At 39.1% G+C, this 21,571-nt stretch overlaps 1 protein-coding gene across 1 annotated transcript; it reads right to left on the bottom strand.

The window, feature by feature from the left end:
- Positions 1 to 259: 259 nt before the first annotated feature.
- CDC7 (cell division cycle 7) lies at positions 260 to 17,494 on the bottom strand. Its single transcript, XM_014884120.2, has 12 exons — positions 17,415 to 17,494; positions 15,817 to 15,968; positions 13,450 to 13,536; positions 11,423 to 11,558; positions 10,682 to 10,775; positions 10,427 to 10,569; positions 8,513 to 8,762; positions 7,869 to 7,964; positions 6,697 to 6,875; positions 5,440 to 5,522; positions 2,390 to 2,539; positions 260 to 1,427 (listed from the first exon to the last, which is right to left on the bottom strand). The coding sequence occupies exons 2-12, from the start codon at positions 15,908 to 15,910 to the stop codon at positions 1,051 to 1,053; spliced, it is 1,689 nt and encodes a 562-aa protein (XP_014739606.2). The 5' UTR covers positions 15,911 to 15,968; positions 17,415 to 17,494; the 3' UTR covers positions 260 to 1,050.
- Between the last annotated feature and the right edge of the window lie 4,077 nt (positions 17,495 to 21,571).

Below are 21,571 nucleotides of genomic sequence, written 5' to 3'. Positions count from 1 at the left end.
GATGTAGCTTACTTTGCACATTGAAGGTATGGGATTTTCCTCCTTAGGACCACACAATAGCTAGCTAACTGTGGTAAGAGTTCCTTGATAATTAAGACAGTTCCACTATAACAGCCATACACACTAGAGCTATCCAAAAAGTGTCTTCCATCTTTAGAAGGAATTTATGCAGGAAACCAATGTCCAAGACTCCCTGAGTAGAAATATCCCACAGGAAAACCTTACCTGACTTTTATAGCAGCACCTCTAGACAAGCTTCTGAAGTTATAAAACCAAATCATTTATTGAACAGGTATTTTTTAAGAAATCAGTTTCCATAACAGAAATCAAACCTATGCCTGGCACCTGAGACATCCTGAAGGCAGCAGCTGTGGAGTACTGACAGTTATCCAAGGCACTAAGGAAACATGGTTTATGAAAAAGGAGTAACTGCATTTATTACTACTGCCTAAGTAGGAAAGGCCAGACAGGAACAAGAATGTACTTTTAAAAGTTATGCTTTTCTTTTGATGATCTAATCTTCAGCACCTGGCCTTTCCTCTAGCAACACTCCCAAAGAAATACTGTTCTCTGAAAATAGTCTGAACAAAATGAATGCACTTTGTTCCATTTTCAGTCCCCCATGTACTAAACAGGAACAAAGCAGAGATATGCAAGTAGAGAAAAAAGCCTCTAAAACACTTTCTTATTTCAGAATTACCTTAAGGCAAATTTTTAAATTTTAAGGGATTATCTCGAGAATTAAGCATAAAGCTTATGAAACTTTTTTCTTTGTTGTTTTTGATCAAAGTTAACTTTCTTAGAGAACAGGTATGCACAGCAATAACCACTCAGATAAGACCGTATTAGTGATGTTTGTGTAACTTTTGCATCTGCAAGTATTTCTTAAACTGACATTTGCAGTCTAACTGTACAAGACAAAATTTCAGTAGTTCAGAGCACAGTGTGATGTTATTTCAAGGAGTGTAAATGTTGAGGGCAGCAAGGTAAAACTGCCTCAGTATTTCATTTCCACACAAAACATATGAAAGGAATAACAGAGTTATCTTCTCAGAGCCTTATGTCTTTAAAAAAAGGATGCAGCAAAGCCTCTTTTGCAGTTATTCTTGTTGCAGGGTTTAAGTCTAGTAGCTTATCAAGTAGGTCATATGCTTCATCAGGAACCTGATCCCATCCTTTCATGTCAGTTGTCTTCATTTCCAAAGCAACATCACCTTCCTGAAAACTCTCTAAGTGTTGAATTTGTTTTCCGAGTGGCTCAGGAGCGCAGGGTTTGTCTGCTGCAAGTGGCAAAGCTGTGCTGCTTCCAGACCTGCTGGGCCCTTCCCCCTGAGATCTCTTACAGCTGCTGTTTGTTCCTCTCAGCTTTTCACAGAGGGTTCGTAGGTTCTGAGTTGGGACAACTTGGGTACACACAACTGATTTTCCTAGGGAAAAAAGTTGTACAGGAAGCCACATTTTATTTTCTATGCAACTGTAACTTTTGTTTCAGAGAAACTTCATGTCTCGAAGTATAACCAGCATGAAAGAAAAACATCCCAAACCTATCAAAGAACCAAATCCATTCCCCTATGCCTCCACACCAGCCCTGCTGTTACAGCAGCAGCCTCTGAAAGTCAGAAGGGGTCATCAGTTCTGCTCAGAACAAAGAGCTTTGGGTTATGTGAAGTTAGGTAGTGACAGGTTGTCAGCCACCCTGTACACCAACTTTTTGCATTTCACTGTCATTTTAACAGAACTGAATTAAACACCCTGATTTTTACACTTCTGTCTGGAGAATGCAAATTGATGCTGCAGTTACACATCCAGGTAGCAAGTGCTGCAGCATTTAGCCTGCAAGCAATTAGGGGAATGGTTATTTGGCTATTTTGTGCTTTGTGGTGATTGTCTTTTTTAAACAGGCCAGCTGTTGGGTATTGGGTTTTCATCTTGTTTGTTTGATTGTTTTACTAGGGTTTTTGGGGGAAGGGGCAGGGGAAAAAGCAAGATTTACATCATCTAAATACTAAGTCATATTGACTTAAGCCTTCAGGCCAAATTTTGTAGGAATAGAAACACTGTCTCAAGAATTCTAACCAAATGCCAGTAGGAAACATTTAGTTGGCATACTTCACCTCAAGTAGCCCTGACTTAGTGAAAGGCAGTAGACAGGTTGAGAAAACTGACAAAGTACCCCATACACACATGGTAAAAGACAGAAAAACACAAAACCATCTTAAAAGTCTGTCAATATAGAAATGAAAAAGTGTGATTTACTTCTAAAATTACTCTCAAACCCCAAAAAATATAAAATATATTTATATACACATTTAAAAAAAAAAATCAATGACTGTAAATCACAGCATCAAGTAATATTTTTCCCCTTCCCCCATAATTAAGGTTTGCATACCAAAAGTTCTAGCAGCCTGAATGGTTTCTCTGGATCCACGAACTGTCATGATTTGTGCCAAAGCTGTTAAATCATCGCTTGCTTTGAAAAATGGATACCGTCCACTGAGTAGAGAAAGGAATATGATTCCTGCAGACCACATGTCTATTGCTGCAAAGGAAAGCAAATTTATTAACAATTGAACTCATGATTTCATCATAAACAAAATCTCAACTTTTTTTAAAAAGAAATTATGATCTGAAAAGTTTCTATCAGCAAAAGTTATGTTCTGAAGTACTTCTTGACTTTGGTCACATAGATAATACTTCAGACAAGAGTGGAAATTACTATTAGATTGAAGAATAATTAGATTAGAATAATTAGATTGAAGAATAATTTCCTACTTTGATGCAGAGGGAGTGTTTTTCATATACGTAATTCCATTAACTTGCTAAACTTAATATGGACCAAAACAATGTTTGAAGTTGTTGTACCTGGGAAGATGGGAAGGGGCAAATGAAATGGCAGATTTGATACATATTTAACTTTACTTCCCATGAAGAAAACCTTATATAATGGTCACACATAAAAAAACAACTCACAAATGTTTGTGAAAATAGTTTTTTGGGGATTGAGGCTGGCATAGGTAGGCAGTACTAAAAAAATGGATCTTATTATGAACTTTGTTCTGTTCTAATATGAACTCACTTGACAAGATAGACAGTTTAAAAACTGTTAAGAGTTCAAAGTTATTCATCACTTTCATTGTGTTGTGAAGAGTACAGAGAGTACTCTCTCTGGGGATAGAGGCCAAAGCTTGATGGAAACTTCAGTACTGAAGTTACAAGAATACCTGCCTGCCATAATTTTTTTGGCTCACTAAGGTGCACATTTTGAGAGATGGCAAAGAAAGTGAAGGAGAGTTTGAAAGATCTCAAACTCTGAAGAGAAAAATTAACAGTTGGGAAATAGAGGCATATTCATCTTAATCCTATTCAAAAAAGTAAGTAGCAAAATAGGCAGTAATTAATTTGGACATTTTAATTAGAAACACTCTTAGCACAGGACTTTAATTTGAAAAAAAAGTATTAGGTTGACTTTAGTTGCAAAACCAGATTTTAGGTCTTTTATTAAAAAATAAACATCCAAGTTAATTTGAAACAATTTACAGTGGAAAGGTTTTCTGTCTTCTGCACAGTTCCTGTAAAAAAGTTTCAGTATCATCTTTCCAACAGTGATGTAGTAATTCTATCTGTTTGAGGGGCCATGCATCCCCCTGAGGATGTGATTGGGTAAGCTCAAGTAATCAAGGTCAAGACTTGTGAAAAGGTTTAATTATGTAACTCTTGCTGGAATTAAAAGGCATTATACATCTGAGTGGGCAGTAAATCCTGGCCCCACTATTGTGGTAGATCTGTGATCCTCAGCAGAGGGCAAGATCTTGTGGAATGACATCAAAATCATGATTCCTCCCTAAGCTTTTGTCTGGTGTTATGCTGCCAGTGAGGAAAAGGGAATAGAGGGAAAAACCAAGGGAAAGTGTAGCTGGACCTGTGTAGCCTCAACTTGGAGGTTCAGGCTGTACTCCCAGCACTGTGAGCCTGGGTCAGATGTGCTACAGTAGCTCTGGGTAGAGTCAGCTGGATTCAGCCAGTAACTTGGTCTCAGCACAGAGGCCAAAAACTAGGAGTAAGACTGGCAGGAATACAAGGAGGTGACTCCAGCAGCCCCAAATGAAAGCGGACAGGAATACTTGCTAGTTCAAATAAAACATGATATTATAAATATTAGTATTAGTCTACCCAGTTCTAATTGAGGCCTTTGTTGATGTACTGCAGGAGCTCAGCACCACTGACTCAGTGCAGGGATGTCTGTGCCACACCCAAAGGTGTCCAGATTGAACGCTTTTTGTAATCCTGCTCTTCATTACCCTGGAGAACAGAGAACCATCTGAAAGCTTGTTTAACACCAGTATGTGTCCAGTATTTCCTAGCTATGTCTTCTTTCTGCCTCAATTCTGACTAGACAGATTCAAAAATTGTCTGAACTTGTCCTAGATTTCTGGATGACTGCTAGCCCATAAAGCTGGCTGTTACAGCACAGGCACAAGAACTCCAAACAAGCTGCCATACCTTTGAAATCCCAGTCATACCCACAGGACAGATGTTTCAAACAGCAGTAAGCAATCTGGCATAAGCTGATCAAATATTTTGTTAATCCTACTTTGAGTGCGTACACATACTTTACTGAAAATTGACAACCTTCTCAAAAGTTATTCAGAAAAAAATGGCTAAAGCCTTATATTTTAAATCCAGTTTTTGAGGACATTGGTATTTTTTTCTAAGCCAGAATTCCTGGTCATACACCAAATGTTTAATGGGTAACTTTGCTTCTATTGGTTCTCTATCCTGCAGGTAGGCACAACCTCTCCCATCTTGCCTGCACCAGCTAATGCATTAATCATCCCTCTGCCCTGCCCCAATATTTACCCAACCCACTGAATCCTATTAACTAAATTTTAACACAGGGAAATTAAAATTCTAATTTAAAAAAATTACAACATTTACACACCAGCTATTTAAACCACTAGCAAAAAGTAAAAATCTGATAAAAAGTCATTAAATAATGCTTTCAAGAACACATCTGCAATTACACCATTAATTATGCCTGCTATGGCAACATATGCTACAACCTGCCTAGAAAAGGCTAAATAATGTCCTTTCTCCCCAAGATTTATTCAAGATTTTTCTTGAATAAATAAGAAACTAATAATCAAGAAACTTCATAAAAAGTTCTTTTTTCTTTTAAAATGTATTGTATTCAACTCCTGGACATGGCACTATCTCTCAAATGAATAGACACATTCAAGTTTCAAACACAGGAAAAATATTCCTGAATTGCTCTTCCTCTGAATAATAAACTTCTAATTGAAATCAGGAAATACTTCAAAAGCATTAGAAGGGATGAAAAATGAATTTCACAAGTTAAAAAATCCTCCCATAAAAAATATTTATAAATGAGAAGGATGGAAAGGTGAAAAAAACAATTTGTTTGAGTCTGTTGGGCAGTACCTGTGGTCTGAGTAGGGCACTTTGTTAATACTTCTGGTGCTCTGAATCCAGGTGTTCCTGCCCTGGGAGCCACTTGCTGACGCCTTGTAATAAGAGAAACACATTTAGAAAATAGAAGTTGTTGGTAAGTTCTAAATCTAATTATACATAATATAATTTTTAGAATACACTTATGTAAGATATGTACAACCTAACCCAAGTTTCACAGAGGTTTGAAGCGTCTTATCTAGCATGAAATCATAAGATACACATATAATAGCCTTATTATCTATTTTAATTATATTAGCTAGCATAAGATAATACCAGAGAAATACTTATTGCATACTTAATTCACAATGACCTTTTCTTAGTCTCATCTAAGTGTCATTTTTGTTAAAGGCTTGTTTTCATGGGAAACTCTGACCTTGAGGCTAATTAACCCAAGACAAAAAGCATATGAGATGCTCCAATGTGGATGCTATGGCTTTGTGTTAGTCCAGAGCACACTAAGGGTTGCCAAGAATTTACTTTTTTACTGGATTAACTAAAAGGTGCGAGGTAAGCATAATTTCTAAAAAATCATGTGTGGATAAAAGGAAATAGTAGATCATAATGAAAACCACTGGTAGAAGGATGGAGTTTAACAGAGCTAAGATTCTCTAACATGAGGCACTGGACCAGGGTGCCCAGAGCAGCTGTGGATGCCCATCCCTGGCAGTGCTCAAGGCCAGGCAGGATGTGGCTTGGAGCAACCTGGTCTAGTGGAAGTTGCCCCTGCCCATGGCAGGGGGTTTGGATCAAGATGACCTTTAAGGTTCCTTCCAACCCAAACCATTCTATTAGTGATTCTATTAGTTCTTTAGATGAACAAACAAAAAACAGTCATGCTTCCCTTTTATTCTACCTTTTATGATGTCCAGAATCCCAACTGCTGGTATAACTGAGGCCCGGTTAGATAACTGCTAGGTGACAGAATTTAGAACACTTTTATAAGTGTTGAAATTAACTCAAGTGATTTTCTACAACACATACAGGTGAATAAATAAACACAAGAAGAAGATAATTACCAGTGAATCTTTCTAGCTGCAGATAACAGTGAACTAATCCATGAATTCCATGAACTATTCTTGTTTAAAAAGAGCATACTCAGTGTTTTAAGGGCTGCAGAGATCAAATGCTATATTTCACTTACTAAATCAGCAGTCTAGTAAAATCTAAGTTTGTGACTTTGCCTGACAGCAGAGCAGACAATTTTACAACATTATCAAAGCAAATTACCTTGAAAGGCAAACACTGCAAACTCTATCCGTTGCATAACAGTCACAGAGCAGGCTTAAAGGGCAGCCACTGGCAGCTTTCCTGGCCGCCCCATTGCTCACAGTTTTGGTAGAAACAATCTTCTTCTTTGTTACTAACTTCCTAGATGAAACATCTATTATCTTGGATTGTTTTATGAGCTGCAATGGAGATATTTTAGAGAAGGTGACATATTTAAGAAGGTTCCCTTTACATATAGGTATGACAGTTCCTAAAATACTGACTTAACAGGTGCTCATGAAAAAGCATTTTAGAACTGACAGCAAACCTCTTTAACAGTATCAAAACTACCTCAAAACAGACACTGGGACTTTCTAAATAGCCTGATTCCTCCCCTTCCCCTTCAGAAGACATCTTCAGTGTTTCCAAAAAACCAATATATATTAGATATTCTGAAGCTACAAGACAAGTATTTTTCAAGTTAGTAAAGTGTTTCACGATTTTTTTTGGCTCAACATGAGAATAAGAAGAAAAGAATGACATGCCACAGCAACACACAGACACCAACTCTAGTTCTACAATAAAATACCATAAACCAAACCCTCTAATTTAGTTGGGGTTTTCCCCCTTGTCATATTGAATATTAATTACAAAAAAAATAGGTTACAATTTTTATCCTCAGCTTTAACTGCAAAATATTTTTTTTTATATTTCACGAGGTAAGTAGGGGGTAGTTGAGCACTGGAACAGGGCAGTGGTCACAGCACCAGCCTGACAGAGTTCAAGGAGTGTTTGGACAATGCTCTCAGGCACAGGATGTGACTCTTGGGGTGTCCTGTGTATGGCCAGGAGTTGGACTTGATGATCCTCACGGGTCCTTTCCAACTCAGTTTATTTTGTTATTCTATGATTAACTGCACGAATAGATGTATAGGAAAAAAGATTAACTTAATATCCAAACAAGATCAGCTAGGGAGACAGCTACAGACCTCCTTGTTTGAGAGCTTCAAAAGAGACTGAAACAGACATGAAAAATTCTTTGAGCCTTTCAGGAAAGACACATATAATAGTCTGCTCAAAACCTTTTAGTTCAATAGCATTCTGGAGCAGTGCTCAGTCTTATAGAACAACCAGTCCTATATTTTTGCAAATATGCAGCAATTTGATGCTACTGATGAGTCAATACTTCTTACTTTTGTGCTTGAGGTCTCCTGGTATGTGGAGCTATAGACATTGAAATTCCTCTCTCCAAAGACAGAGCGCTGGACAGAATGGTGCACAGAGTCCTCCTGTGCAAAACAACAAAAATGACAATAAGGATCCTGTTTAACAGGCATCTGGGAACTGACACTTCAAAAAAAAAAGTGTGGTGTCATAAAACAAGAACAGCTGCATGTAAATAGTTTTCAGGCATCAGTTTACTGTAGATGAAGAAACATGGTCTAGACAGAACAGCAAACATGTTTACAAAACGAATCACACCTCTGAAGTGCCCCAAGACCGTCTCAGTGCAGTCTGTACTGCATTTGTTATGCAACTAGTAACTAAACATAGGTGAATGATTATTGGCATGGGGAGGAGTTTCACTGTCCATGTCTCTAAAAAAGGATTGAAGGCTGTCTAAATAGTAACTCATGCTAGGGTTTTATACAGCCTTCAGCACTGTATTACACCTAACAGATAATTATGAAGCCAATGGCTGTGGAGAAGTAGCTCCTTAGATATGAACACTGCGATGCTGTGCAGGCTCAGCTTCTGTGCAAGTACTGCATCTCCCCCTGTTGGATGAAGGAACACATTAAACATATAAACAGCATTAATGAAAGAGACTGAGAACCTTTCCTCCTCTTCCTTGTTTCATCTGTACTTTTGAAAGTGAGCTGGACCTTCTATCAGCTGCTTTTGAGGCTGACTGTTGAGCTATCTGTTTAGGTGCTGTGACACTGACAGAAACCCCATTTCCCAAGGCTACAATGGGATTAGGTTGCAAGCAACTTCCCTGCTGGTCTTCAGAGTGGGCAGTTTTAAGCAGCTCAATTTTTGTATCAGGGGTTCCTTGTGCCAAGCCAAAATCTACCAAGGCATACCTGAAAAGACAAATTCAGAATCAGGAGTCACAAAGTAATCTATTAGCCATTCCATTTACTATCCTTTACTTATTTATCTTTCTTTCATATTTCATTCAATGTTACTTATCTGTACTGTTAACAGCATCACAGTCCCATTTTCTTCCTTCTCCTCTTACTGTCCCATCTTACCTATCCCATCAATGTTTTTACCCTATACCAGTGTTCGTTGTTTCTTGTCCCAAATCTCAAGTGCATCCTTCCTCCAAAAAAATATTATTTCCACCAACTCCTTTTTGAAGTTTTTCTAATTCCACAGCCCTGAATCTTCAGCCAGCAGTCATGTGCAAGTGACTCGACTCTTGCAGGATTCCCACGGGCAGAGGACAAAGGTAGCAGTGAAGACAGACCAGACCAACAAGGCTTCAAGTTTTGCCAGACTCCTGGCAAATACTACTGGAATTTACTTTAGTCTTCAAACAGGTAAGACTGCATTAGTTCACACTTCAGATCTGTCTCTAAAAGAATTATATTTTGCTATAACCAGTACAGAGACAATCCATCTGTCCCTGGGTCTCAAACTCAACTCCACGCCTCTAAATGCAAAGTAGAGATTAAGGCTCAAACAAATGCTGGAAGAGCAAAATGACAGTACATATTCATTTTGACAGATTAAGAAAAAAAAAAACAAACCAGCATTTCTCAAACTTTTAAGCTTGCCATTTGGCAAAATGCAATCAAATCTCCCCTACAAACTTTCACTGCATAGAACCACAGAAGCATTTAGGCTGGAAAAAGACCTCTAAAATCAAGTCCAACTGTTAACCTCGCTTTGCCAAGCCCCACAAAACCATGTTCCTAAATGCCGGACCTACAGGTCTTTTAAATTCCTCTAAGGGATGGCGACTCAACCACTTCCCTGGGCAGCCCATTCCAGTGCTTGGTAAACCTCTTTCTAATATCGAACCTAAACCTTCCCTGGTGCAACTTGAGGTCATTTCCTGTCATCACTTTTTACTTGGGGATGTGCATCCTGCTATAACCTCCTCTCAGTGCTTTGCTTTGGACACACTCCAACACCTCAGTGTCTCAACTGTACAAGCACTATGCTAACAAATACAGCTACAGGACTGCTAGCACTGGAGCATTCTGTCCCTTTCAGCTCTTCACAAAGAAGGGGCACTTGATTTACAATCTTTACGTTTTGTAACTTGCAGGCAAAAGAACCAACCCTACTAGTTATAAACATTAATTCAATGTAAGGTGAAAACAGCCCAAAGCCAGCCATCTTATCTATATCAGTTTTACCCTATCCACTATTAAAAACGTACAAGGATCATTCTAGGTACCACAAGTCACAATTAACCTTCTTATTTAAAACCCCCCATATTTTATTCTTCTCATTCTTATTTGAAAATGTAGAACTTTTACTCAGTAGTAAAAAATCTTCATTTTATCAGGTATTTGTAACTCTGTGAAGCAGATATTACATTAAGTAAAAAAAAAATCCTTCCCCTAAGTCCCTTAGCAGTGAAAGAAAAATTTTACAAATAAAACCCCACATTTTTGCTTTATTATTTAACCACATGTTATGCAGCTGGAAGGAAAGAAGCCTAAAAGCCTAATTGACTGTGTTCTGCCAAGGCACACATCCCCAGATGAGATCACAGTATGGCCAGACTCACTTTTTTAGCTGCCTGTTGTAGAGGAAGTTGCTGGGCTTGACGTCACGGTGAACAATACCGAAGTGATGAATACGCCTCAGTGCTTTAAACAGATTAAACATGTATTCCCTCACTTCTTCAAAGGAAAGGGAATTCAAAATGTCCTGAAAAATTATTGGGATACTGTAATGTACAGATTCACAGAATAATGATAGAATAGTTATGCGTTTGCTTTTAATTAAATGTTTTACTATATATCAGAAGTCTGATACTCACCAAGAAGGATTCATGCTCCAGATATGGCATAACAATTACAACATGATCATTTTTCCTAAAGCAGTATTTAACTCCCATAACATTATCTTGTCCCCTAGAAGAAAAGTAATGTTACTGAAAGAAGACCAGAAAGTGGATGTTTATTTTCCTTGATTTCTTAAAAGCTTAAGTCAGGCTTTCTTTTATAATCCTAATTTATATTTTGACAGCAGTCTTATCAGCAATCAGTAGTCGTGCTCTTGCTGCTCACTGCTATGTTCCATTTGAACTCCATTTTATGCTCCATTCTGCAGTTTGGAATGATAATTCTGCAGATTATCTCTGGGGCTGTGGTCTGTAGTTACCACTGCAATTAATACAGGCCCTAACTTTCATGATCCTACTACTTTAGGAAGGTGCTATTCAGCACACTCTACTAACAAGTATTCATTCCTAAAACCACATTTTCTGATGAACTGATTATTTTTTCCCAGCATTTCAGAACTGGAACTTTGTTATCAGAAATATATAATGGAATTTCTCAGCTGGTAAATAGAGCATCCCCCTCAAACTGAGACTAGCAACAAAGGGCATCCATTACAGGTAAGACACTCCTCTTGTTATTTGCTCTCAATAGGAAGAACATAGATGTGCGTGGTTAAAAACAAATCAAGAGAAGTGCCAAAACTTAAATAAATACAGAACAGTGAGAAAACATTCAGCAGTTTAGTCATGACAATCACAATTTTTTTGTTTATGTACCCTGCCACTGTGAGGCACTGAAGTTCAGCAGCTATTCGCAGAGGGTGGCTAGTTGGAATCAAGTGCTTCAGAGCCATTTTTTCCTCATAGCCTGTTTGTAGCTGTGCTGTGGCCAAGTAAACAGAACTAAAAGTACCTGTAAACAAAGGAGAAAAACACTGTCTTCAACAGTTTTAATTAGGTCAATGCAGATATGTACAGAAGTGATCTAACTGTTCACAATCCTGCAGTACACTTGATACTACATCAAAAGCAGGTTCTAAAAGAGAAAAATACAGCTCCTTTTTTCTACTACTGAGTATACTGATCTTGTATACAAGTTTTTTATGTCAGTAAAAATGCAAATATAACACTGTCTAACCTGCCTGGGACACAGTGCTCTTTGAATGTAAATTTTCTATCTTTGATTTGCTTTCTTGTTTAGGTAGCTTACTTTCATCTGACATCTAACTCCTCTCCCTACAATGTAAGAGGACTATATAATGCTAATCTGGAAAGCACTGCCAGTGCTATTCAAAGCACTTCTGAAATTGCTACATTTTCCTTAATTCTGTACCTTATCTATAAAGTAAGGCTTCCCACATGATGTGTAACTGCACTGTTTATTTGCCCAGAGCATTTCACCACATCCAATGTGATACACTTGCTTGAGAAAGGGAGTATTCAGACTGTATGATAAACTTACCCAGCCATTTAATTTGAAAGATATCCTAATAAACCTCTTAGGAGGTAAACTTATCCTAATGATCTGAGATATCTGAAGATACAAGTAGAAGCGTTCTTCCATATGAATAAAGAAATTACTTTTGACTACATTTTAAGTAGTGTTTGCATTGTGCTGGTTCAACAGCCTGAGTGCCAACATACATCAAAATGCCACCAAAACCTAAACACTTCCTGCAACCATAAAAAAAAAAAAATCCCAAACAACCTAGAGACCCATACCCTCAACAGAATTGATTGCAGCAACAAGGGTTACCAAATTTGACTTAAGACATTATTTTTGGTGGTGAGAACTGCTAAAATAAAAGTGATTCCATAAAGGAATCCTAAGTTGAAGCTTGTTTTCTCATAATGCTGTTGAACAGGAAATATTTTTTAATTTTTTAAATATTGTTTGCTCCCAAGACTAAAATCAGAATACTATTCATAACCAGAATTCTTTAAAATCACACTATCTTTTTATGATAGGTAGAAGTCTATTTTTTAAAATTTTAGATTCCTGTGGGAAATGGAGTTGGGGGGCTTAAAGTAGTTTGGTGGATTTTGAAATAAAAACTCTTAGGCATCTAACCTGCTGCACAGAAATTCCATCACAAAACAGATGTAAGGCAATCCAGCTACCCATCCCCATCTTTTGTTTTAAAAGTGTGGAGTGTCACAGAGCATTTCAGAGATTAAATGGGTCAAGTTTCAAAAAGCTGAAATAACACACTCAAAGTACCTGAATCTATTGGTAGTCATGCCTGACACTAATTTCAGTTACTTGCAATACTGACTTGTTGAAGGCAAGGTGAACACAAGCATTCTAAAATTTGATACTGAATGTCTTCAAAAATAAAAAAGTTGTTCATTTTTTAAGTAAAGCAGCTCCAACCTTTCAGTTTCATCATCCATTTCTGCCCAAGAGATTTTAGTGGAAACAAAGCTAACTTAAAGAACACCAATTAAGTATGCCCAAACACAGCTACATATAAGTAGATTTCCCATGTAAAAGAGAAAAAGAATGGATTTTTAAGACTATTTACTTGAATCTGGCTCAAAAATTTTTAATTGCTAAAACTGGAATGCTGTTTCTTTAAAAGGCTTTAATTGACTTTCAAGAAAATATCTTGAAAATGTTCCTAATTAATACACCTATGTGTGCAGCAACATATTAGAATTCCTACAGAGACCATGTAGTAAGTAAAAAAAAAAAAACACGCATTTGGCTTAAATTGTGTATATTGAGATCTTAGATTTATATTTTTAAGTTAGAAATTCCAAAAGAAATCTTAACTCTAAGCAAGATAAAATGAAGTATTTACCTTCTCCAATTTTTTCCTTTATTTTGAACACATTTACAAGCTGTGGCACTGCTTCATAAAGTTTTTCAATATCTTTTTTTACTCCTGCTGTGGAAAGAATGGGGAAAATAAGTTAGGAACTTTATTACTTGATCCAATATCTGATCTATTTTGGAGATCACAAATTACACTTCACTTCATAGGAGCGTGGATTCATACACAGAGGAAAAAGCAGCACAAAGGTGTCCTATCCTTCTGACATCATTGTTGTTCTTCATCACACTCCTTTCTAAGCTGCAACATTTAAGCAATTATTTTTTACTTATCTGATACATAACAGATTCTAAGAGGGCAAAAGCCTTCCGGTTCACAGGATACCTACAGCTCATCACTAAATGTTTACATGAGATTTCCAACAGCAATTTGACAGAAGACAAAACTGTAACAGTTGTTTCTGTAAGCACAGGTGCAAATCCATCAGATGCAAATCACAGATGCAGAAAAAGAATGATTTTTTAGATTTTTTTAAAGATTGGTAATGCAATCTTTCTTTCCCACTGTTACATAAAGTAGTTGGCAGCAAAGCCCATGTCTGCTCCGTATTTAGGCTGCTGCACTTCACACTGCAATCACTAGATGGCACGACAAGGATGCCGATCTGCATTATTTCCAAAACAATCATGTCGTTTTCCATTCAGTTTACAAATCCTTGTTGTTCAAGCCTTTTCTATGCCCCACGTAAGAATTCACTTTTTTTGAAGCTATCAATTATGCAGAGGCTGTGACTAATTTCTCTGGAGCAGGGGTAAAGAATATTTTAGTGCACCGAACTAACTGGTATTTGAAAAGTCAATCTAATGAAAAAATATGTATACAATTTTTGTCCTAAAAATAAAAAATAAATTCAGCATAACCAGACAAATTTTAATGTATTGTGTAAGTAAAAATGGACAATGTTTCACCAGGGCAGTAAGCCATAAGCAATACAAATTTTTTTTAAATATCACAGATATGCTAGAATCAAAGTATGGATTAGCATGCATCTCTAGTCTTCTATGCAGCTCACTTTAAACAACAATAAAAACTGCCTGAAAAACCCTTTCTTCCTGATAAAAACCCAATAAATCAGCTAGTAATTCAAATTATACTTAACTTTCAATTTTAATCTTTTTTCATTTCAAAATTTTATAAAAACCAACATACTAAAAATACTTCTGAGAACTGAAACCTGCTGCCTCACTTACTATCCATTTACTTTCCTTTAAGTTGTTCTCTCTGCTTCTTCAAATTGTTTTAAGACGTTTTGGGAAATATTTCAGGAATGAAAAAGTCCTAAGGTATATACTAACAATCATGTAAAACTATCTCAACAACTGCTATAGAATTTGCCAGGTACTCTGTTTTGTCCAACGCTGAATCCAGATTCCTCCCTGGAGAAAGGTAAAGCTGTCAGACAACTTCAAGCAGGGTGTCAGAGGCTGCAGTGCCTACCCAAGCATTGACAGCATTTAGGAACTCAATACAGCTGCTTGTGTGAAAGAGAGAAGTGCTGGAAAAAGTCAGTGACTGTCCTTGTTGAACGACATCAGTATAAACATCATCTGGGCTGTTCTGGGGGCCTGAATCCTCAGCTGGGTATAGAGAACATACAGTCATTGTCCCATCAGGAGAATAATACTGATAATGTTAGCCAGTATTTTCTGTGAGCAGATTTTGAAGCGATTTCTTATATTTACAAGACAATACAAACACTGTTCAGCATCAGTCTGGGCATGGATGTGCAGGAGCCTGAGAGGGGACTATATATTTTTAAAAAAATCAGAAGCCATTATAGCTATAAACTGGCTGACCATCAGAGATTCCTGAGCAAGCACTGTACAGAAAGTGGACTCAGGTACACAAACAGACTCAGAAACAACCAACAAAACCTCTATCAGAACACTTGTTCTTAGTTCAGCTTCTACAAAGAAAAACGAGAAGTATATTTTTATGGACATAAACACATCTAAAGATATTGAAGCATAAGGCAGATGATTATAGGTTAAAAGGTAAGATACTGGGTTTGTGCACTTTTCTGGTCAGTTTTATTCTCAAAGGCTGTTTTTTTTTTTTCATTCTGGAATCCTCTTATAATAAGATGCTCAGTAATATATAAATAGGAGCTTTAGCAAATTGTGACAAACTGCTGTTGCTGAAGTTTTGTAATGCACAAGCAGCAGGAATAAACTTAAAATCAAAAGCCACCTCAAATGTTTTCATTTCATTAATTCTTTAGACAAAAGGATCATATACAGACAGGCTTATAATTGATACTGAAATTTCCCTAAGTGATGAAGCAGCATGTCACCAACAAAATGTAATGTTCCCAATCCCTATTTCAGCACATACCTGAAAGCTTGCTGTTCTGCTCAAAATTCCCGCGCAAGTCTTCAGCCTGCTGAGGGTGCTGTTCCTCGCAGGGAGACTTCAACACCGTCTCCATCACAAAACAAGTCTCAAGTAAAAGAGAATCCAAGACTTCGAGGGCCGCTTCTGGACACCTGGGGGAGCAAACATATCTGGTAAGACATTTCCTAGCCCTGCACTCTGTTCCTGAGATAAGATTTAGGGAGTCTGAGGAGTTCCTCTGTGCTCTAAAACAAACTATCACTCACCATTCCAGTGAAATAGTAAACCAGTAAAGCCACGAGGATAGAGAGGGGAGAATGGAAAGAAGACTGCAGGATAAGCTTAAATACAACTGATTTTCATCTCTTATGTTTCCTCATTCACATAAAAGCATTGTCTTTTCCCTGAAGTTTGCTTTGAAAGGCAAGGAAGTGATGTACACAGAAATAGCTGCACTGCACACTGCAAAAGCTATAGAAACCCAGAAAGACTGAAAGAAATAATAAGAGAAAAAAATACCTTCTCCATAAGAGAGATCTTTCTCCTATGTAAATTCAACAAAAGGCTTAATTATTCATTGGCCTCCCACCACAACAAGAAAAATAGAACACGTTTATTTTGAAATGCTTCTTCCCAAACCTTGGAAACACTACATAAAACTGTAAAGTCCACTAATATTGTACAATCAGAAAAAGCCCCGATCATCGCATTTTAGGAGCAAAAGAGTGGCAGGGACTCCCAGGGCAGAACAACCAGTGGCAAGTGAGTGTGGAAGCAGCACCTCTTACAGTTACTCAAAACTGGTTCCATTCAAAAACCTTCATTCCTTGTTACTTTGTCAAACCATCAAAGCTCTGGATGAACTTTGTCACATGGGGGAAACATTCTGAAAAACTCCTGATGAAAGTATTCATCTGTTTCAGCTATGGAGCTAGAAATACCTTTTCTCCCCAAAGATTCTGAGCTGTCATCCTTGTGTAACGACAGGGACAAGAGGCAGGAGCTGTCTCTCTGGAGCCCCGTTTTTTGCGGGATCTTTGGTGGAGAGGGACTTGGAAACGATTGGAACGCGATTTAGAGATGGTTCTAGTCCCTTACAGGTAGCCACTCCCTCTACTAGTGCTGAGTAGGCAGATTAGCTTGTTGCAAACGCGTACCAGCGCGGCCTCACCAGCAGCACAGACTGCAAGCCAGCATACACCGACCCAGAACCGAACATCCGAACCCCCGTCACACACCCGAACCCCCGTGCGCTCCGGGGATGGCACCAACGCCACACAAAGCGGCGACACCCGCAGCTCGGCACTGCTTTACGGGACAGTTCCCGCCAGCGCGGCCCCGGGCCAAGCGCACGCCGCGGGCTCCCCCATCGGCCCCGGGGCTCACGGGCGGCCGCAGCGGGGCCAGACGGGCCCAGCAGACGGGCCCTTCTGCTCTACTCCAGGGATGGCGGGCACCGAGGAGCGGAGGGTGCGCGGAGCGGGGCCCGCCGGGCGGTGGGGTCGGGCCGGGCCGGGCCGGGTCCCCCGGCGGCACGAGCGAGGGTGAGGGAGGGGGAAGGAGCGGGGGGGGTGGCGGGCGCGCGGACGGGCACTCACGCGGACACCGGCGCGCGCCGGGGTTTTGCTGCTGCCGCCTTTCGCCGCCCGCGCGCCGCCGCCAATCCCGGCCCTCGGCGGAAGCCGCGGCCCCGGCCAATGGCGGCGTCGCGCGGGGCAGGGCGCGCTGCCATTGGCCGGCCCGAGGGGCGGGGCCCGGCCGGAGCGGCGCGCGCGGGGCGGGGCGGGGCCCGGCGCGGGGAGCGCCCTGAGGCCCCCCCGGGGCCCGGCTGGGTCGGCCCGGGGGCTGCCCGCGGTCACCGAGCGCCTTATAACGCTGTTTGTCCTTTACACTTCCTTTTCTACGTGTGGTTATTGTGAAATAACCCAGCCCCAAGTCCCTCATAAGTCTTTGTGCTCATTAGCTCCGCTATAAATGCAGTTATGGCCCAGAGGCCAAGGAATGGCTCCACCGCCACCATTAATTATAACGGGGCAACAGCTTGGCTTGCAGCTTCGCCTTACTGCCTGATTGCACAACAAAAAGAATCACACAGAATACAAAATTAAATTTGCATCTTGGCTCTGGTCTGGGCTGTAACTGCTGACCAGCAATGAGTAGGACTAGGACATTTCCTAGAACTATTGGAAATATTCACTGCAATGTTTGGTGATGTTTGTAGTCGTTGGGTTTTATTGAAACCGATGCAATTGTATGTTTGTAAATAGAAGGATTTAGCACTTCTTGTCTATTACCCATTTTTGGTCAATATTTATTTTTTTTAAGATAAAAGAATGTTACTCTTGTTGAAGAGCAGCTCCACTGCAGTTGATAATTCACAGATCTCTTGTTCAGTAGAATATGAACTAAAATACTCTTGTTTATTGCATAGTTCAGGTAGAGATCTGTAACTGCAGCCCTTGGTAAATAACAACCAAGCCTTGGGTTGCCAAAGTTCCCAAGGCAATGTTCTAGCTTGGCTCTACCTTATAACAAGCTGTACTTAGGTTAACAAATCGTTAAATGCAGAGGCAGGTTCCAGCACTTTTGTTAAGTTGTGGTTCCTATTGCACATTATAGAAGGAGGGTGCAGAAATGAGTTGTTGTGCTGCTTTGTTGGTTTTAGCAGGTTTTGGTTTGATGTCTGGGTTTTTCTTTTCCAACAGTTGTTCTCGCTTATACATTCTGTTTAGGGCTCTAAGAAGTCAGTGCAACAACTTGATACTTAGTGAAGTATGCAAGCTCAATAACTTCAGTTGACTGTATTTAAAAGTAGATTATACCAAACATTATTTAAATGAGGTATAATGACAAAATAATTTAGGCCAAATTTTGTTCTTTCTTTTATGCATGTAATTTTACAGAAGTTCAAAGGGCATTCGTGAGTGCAGGTTTGTCCTAGTGCTAATGACAAGCAATATCATTCTAAATTAACCTCTTGGGACAAACTTACCTACAGCCATTTCTGAATATTGTTGAACCAGGAATTATATTTGCCAGTTAATACTTGAAAAATTGCTGCTGATTGTTTACAGGTTGCATACTTAGCTCTGCTGCCTCCTGGCCAGGTCAGAGTTTCATCCAAGTTCCTTGGCCTCCCTGCCCTGGAGTTGTCCTCATGTGGAATACCAAATCACCACCATTTCTATACAGCTCCCATTATTGGCACCTCTCTGTCAATCATAGCCATACTAACTTCCTCCTCATCACTTCAGTTGCACTTTCATACAGCAAGAAATCTGCTTTCTTTATATTATCAAGAGCCTGCCTAGCTGTGATTTCTTTCCCTACAATGTCTCAATTTATCTTGGTTCCAACACCTAAAATTATTTTCATTTAGACCCAGGTCATTTATCTAGCTTGATCATTAGCTCCTCTCTGTTTCCTCCTTTCTTATTGATCCAAATTCGCTGTGCTCTCTCATGCCATCCTTCCATTGATTCTCGTTCTCTATGATGTCAATTTTTTTTTTATTCTCACGAACATAACTGACCTTGTAGTATAATCTCATATTGTTTCTTAATTTATTGCCCTACTCTTTTTAGCCTGCCAGAAATGCCAGCCTTGATGCTTGCCTTCATTTATGTCTTGCAAAAGACTTTACTTTCTTGTTTCTTCTCTGTTTAAGGAGGAAGTTAAGTTAAATTGGATATGACTCTTCTCATATCTTCTAAAAGTCACCTCTTCATCAATGTTTTTCTCCATGTACTTCTTTACAGCAGATAGATTATATATACCATTTCCACTCTATTCCCTCAGTACTTGCTTAAGTACCTTTAGCTTATTTTTGCTCTATTTTGAATGAATGTAGAAAAAGTAAAGGTATCGCTTCTGCTTCACATCTGCACAGCTTCTGTGCCTTTGCACAGACACTCCTCCTTTGCTGTTGGCTTGGAAAAGCACAAACTCCTCCTTCAGCTGTGGGGCAGAGAAGGCTCCACCTTCTCATTCAATGCTGAGCGTCCAGTTCCAACCATGCACCACGGCAGGAACTTCTCAGAAGGAAAGAGAAAAAATTGCATCAACTAAAAATGACAAACAAAGCAGCACTCCTAATGCTCTGTGAGCCAAACTGCTGCACTGTCTTCTCTTGTGGCTTTATCTCTAGGTTGGATATGAAGGATGAGAAGCCAAATGATGAGCCAGGTCATGCAGAATGTTCCCTATGACTGACAAGCAATCACCAAAACCCACGTCTGGGAGATGGCCAAGAAAGGATCCAAACATTGCTGTGTGATTGCATCCACTGCTGCCAGAATCTGCAGCTAAATCAAACTGTTCCTATCTGCTGACAGGCCTAAGAGAATCTGTGCTGACACTAGAGAAATCTATTAACTGCTTCCTAGGTCAATTAAACTAGAAGCCAACCTGTGTTTGTACTCCCTGTGTTTTCTCCAGCCTTAGAAAAACAATAAGCAAGATCCAGGAAGGTAATTGATTAATTGTATCCAGCACAAGCAGAGGCAGGAGATCCTTAACATCCCCTTGCTGCCAAGAATATCTGTTCATAAATTAGAAAATTAGAATTAGAAATGAGCAAATAAAAGCAGTTGTTGCCCTGTCAGTATTACAAATATACATATATATAATAAAGACAAAATTCAATTTTAATGACACTGTTAAATGTACTATTCAGTTTTCATTAGTTTAAATGACACATGCTTTCCTACTTCTAATTACTCTTTTTGTTAGCAATATGATTGTATGGCAAAAGTTTGCTCTCTTTGGCACCAGGTTAAGACAAATCTCTTCACACTATTGTGCCCCTTAGGAATACTGTCAAATTCAATTATTCAGGACTTATGAGTCTTGCACTAACATGAAGAGATTGATTTGAAAACCATAGACTAAAGTCCTTTTTTTTTCCTGTTTTTCATTTTCCATTTCCATTTCTTAGCCAGGAAAACTGAGATTGCCAGCTTTGCTCTCACATGCAGATGAGTGCAGCCCTAGAATAATGCACTCAGATGTGTCAGTGACTGTCTCTGCCAGCATTTTATGATCAGCTATATCTGAAATATCAAGAATTGTTGTGGTGTCAGAAAACATACCACAATAACAGTCTCCACAGCCTATTTAAAGGCAGTTAAAAATCCTTTAGGCAAAGATTCAGAGGAATTCTCAACCTTTTATGAACTGGGTCTCATTCAAACAAAGGATGTTTTAATAAAATCTATTGATACATACCTAAGAAGGAATGTAGGCTCTCTACACAATGGAAAAGTTTAAAAAGGCCAAGCTGAGTAAGCTGATGAGTTTGCTGTAGCAGAAGGGGTTTGTGCAACCCTTGACTTACAGACAGAGTGCAGCTGTTAATGGTAACAATTTTTACCTGTATGTGCAAAGTGCTGAGGGTGGTTGGGCCATGGTGTGCAAGATGGATACAGAAAAAACAAAGTGAGTATAGAGAAGAGCTACAGAATGATCAGGAGTCAGAGAAAATGGTATGTAATTGAAGAACTAAAAACCTTAACTTAGCCACTGAATCAAAGAGATTGAAAGGTGAGTTGATAACTGTATACATATATGCACAAAAAAAATGTTGAATATAAGGGACATTTGAATCTACCAGACTGAAATAAGAAGGAATAATGTCTAGTAGCTGGAATCAAGCAAAATAAAATCATTTTCAGTACCTAGTTCAGTACTGACAATAAGTATTCCTTGGAATAGTTAAGGGCCATCATTGGTTACATGGCTTTGGGTGTCTTCATTG

This window comes from Sturnus vulgaris, chromosome 9, assembly GCF_052056855.1.
Source record: "Sturnus vulgaris isolate bStuVul1 chromosome 9, bStuVul1.hap1, whole genome shotgun sequence".
NCBI lineage: Eukaryota > Metazoa > Chordata > Aves > Passeriformes > Sturnidae > Sturnus > Sturnus vulgaris.
This window is presented reverse-complemented; position numbering and strand designations above follow the sequence as displayed.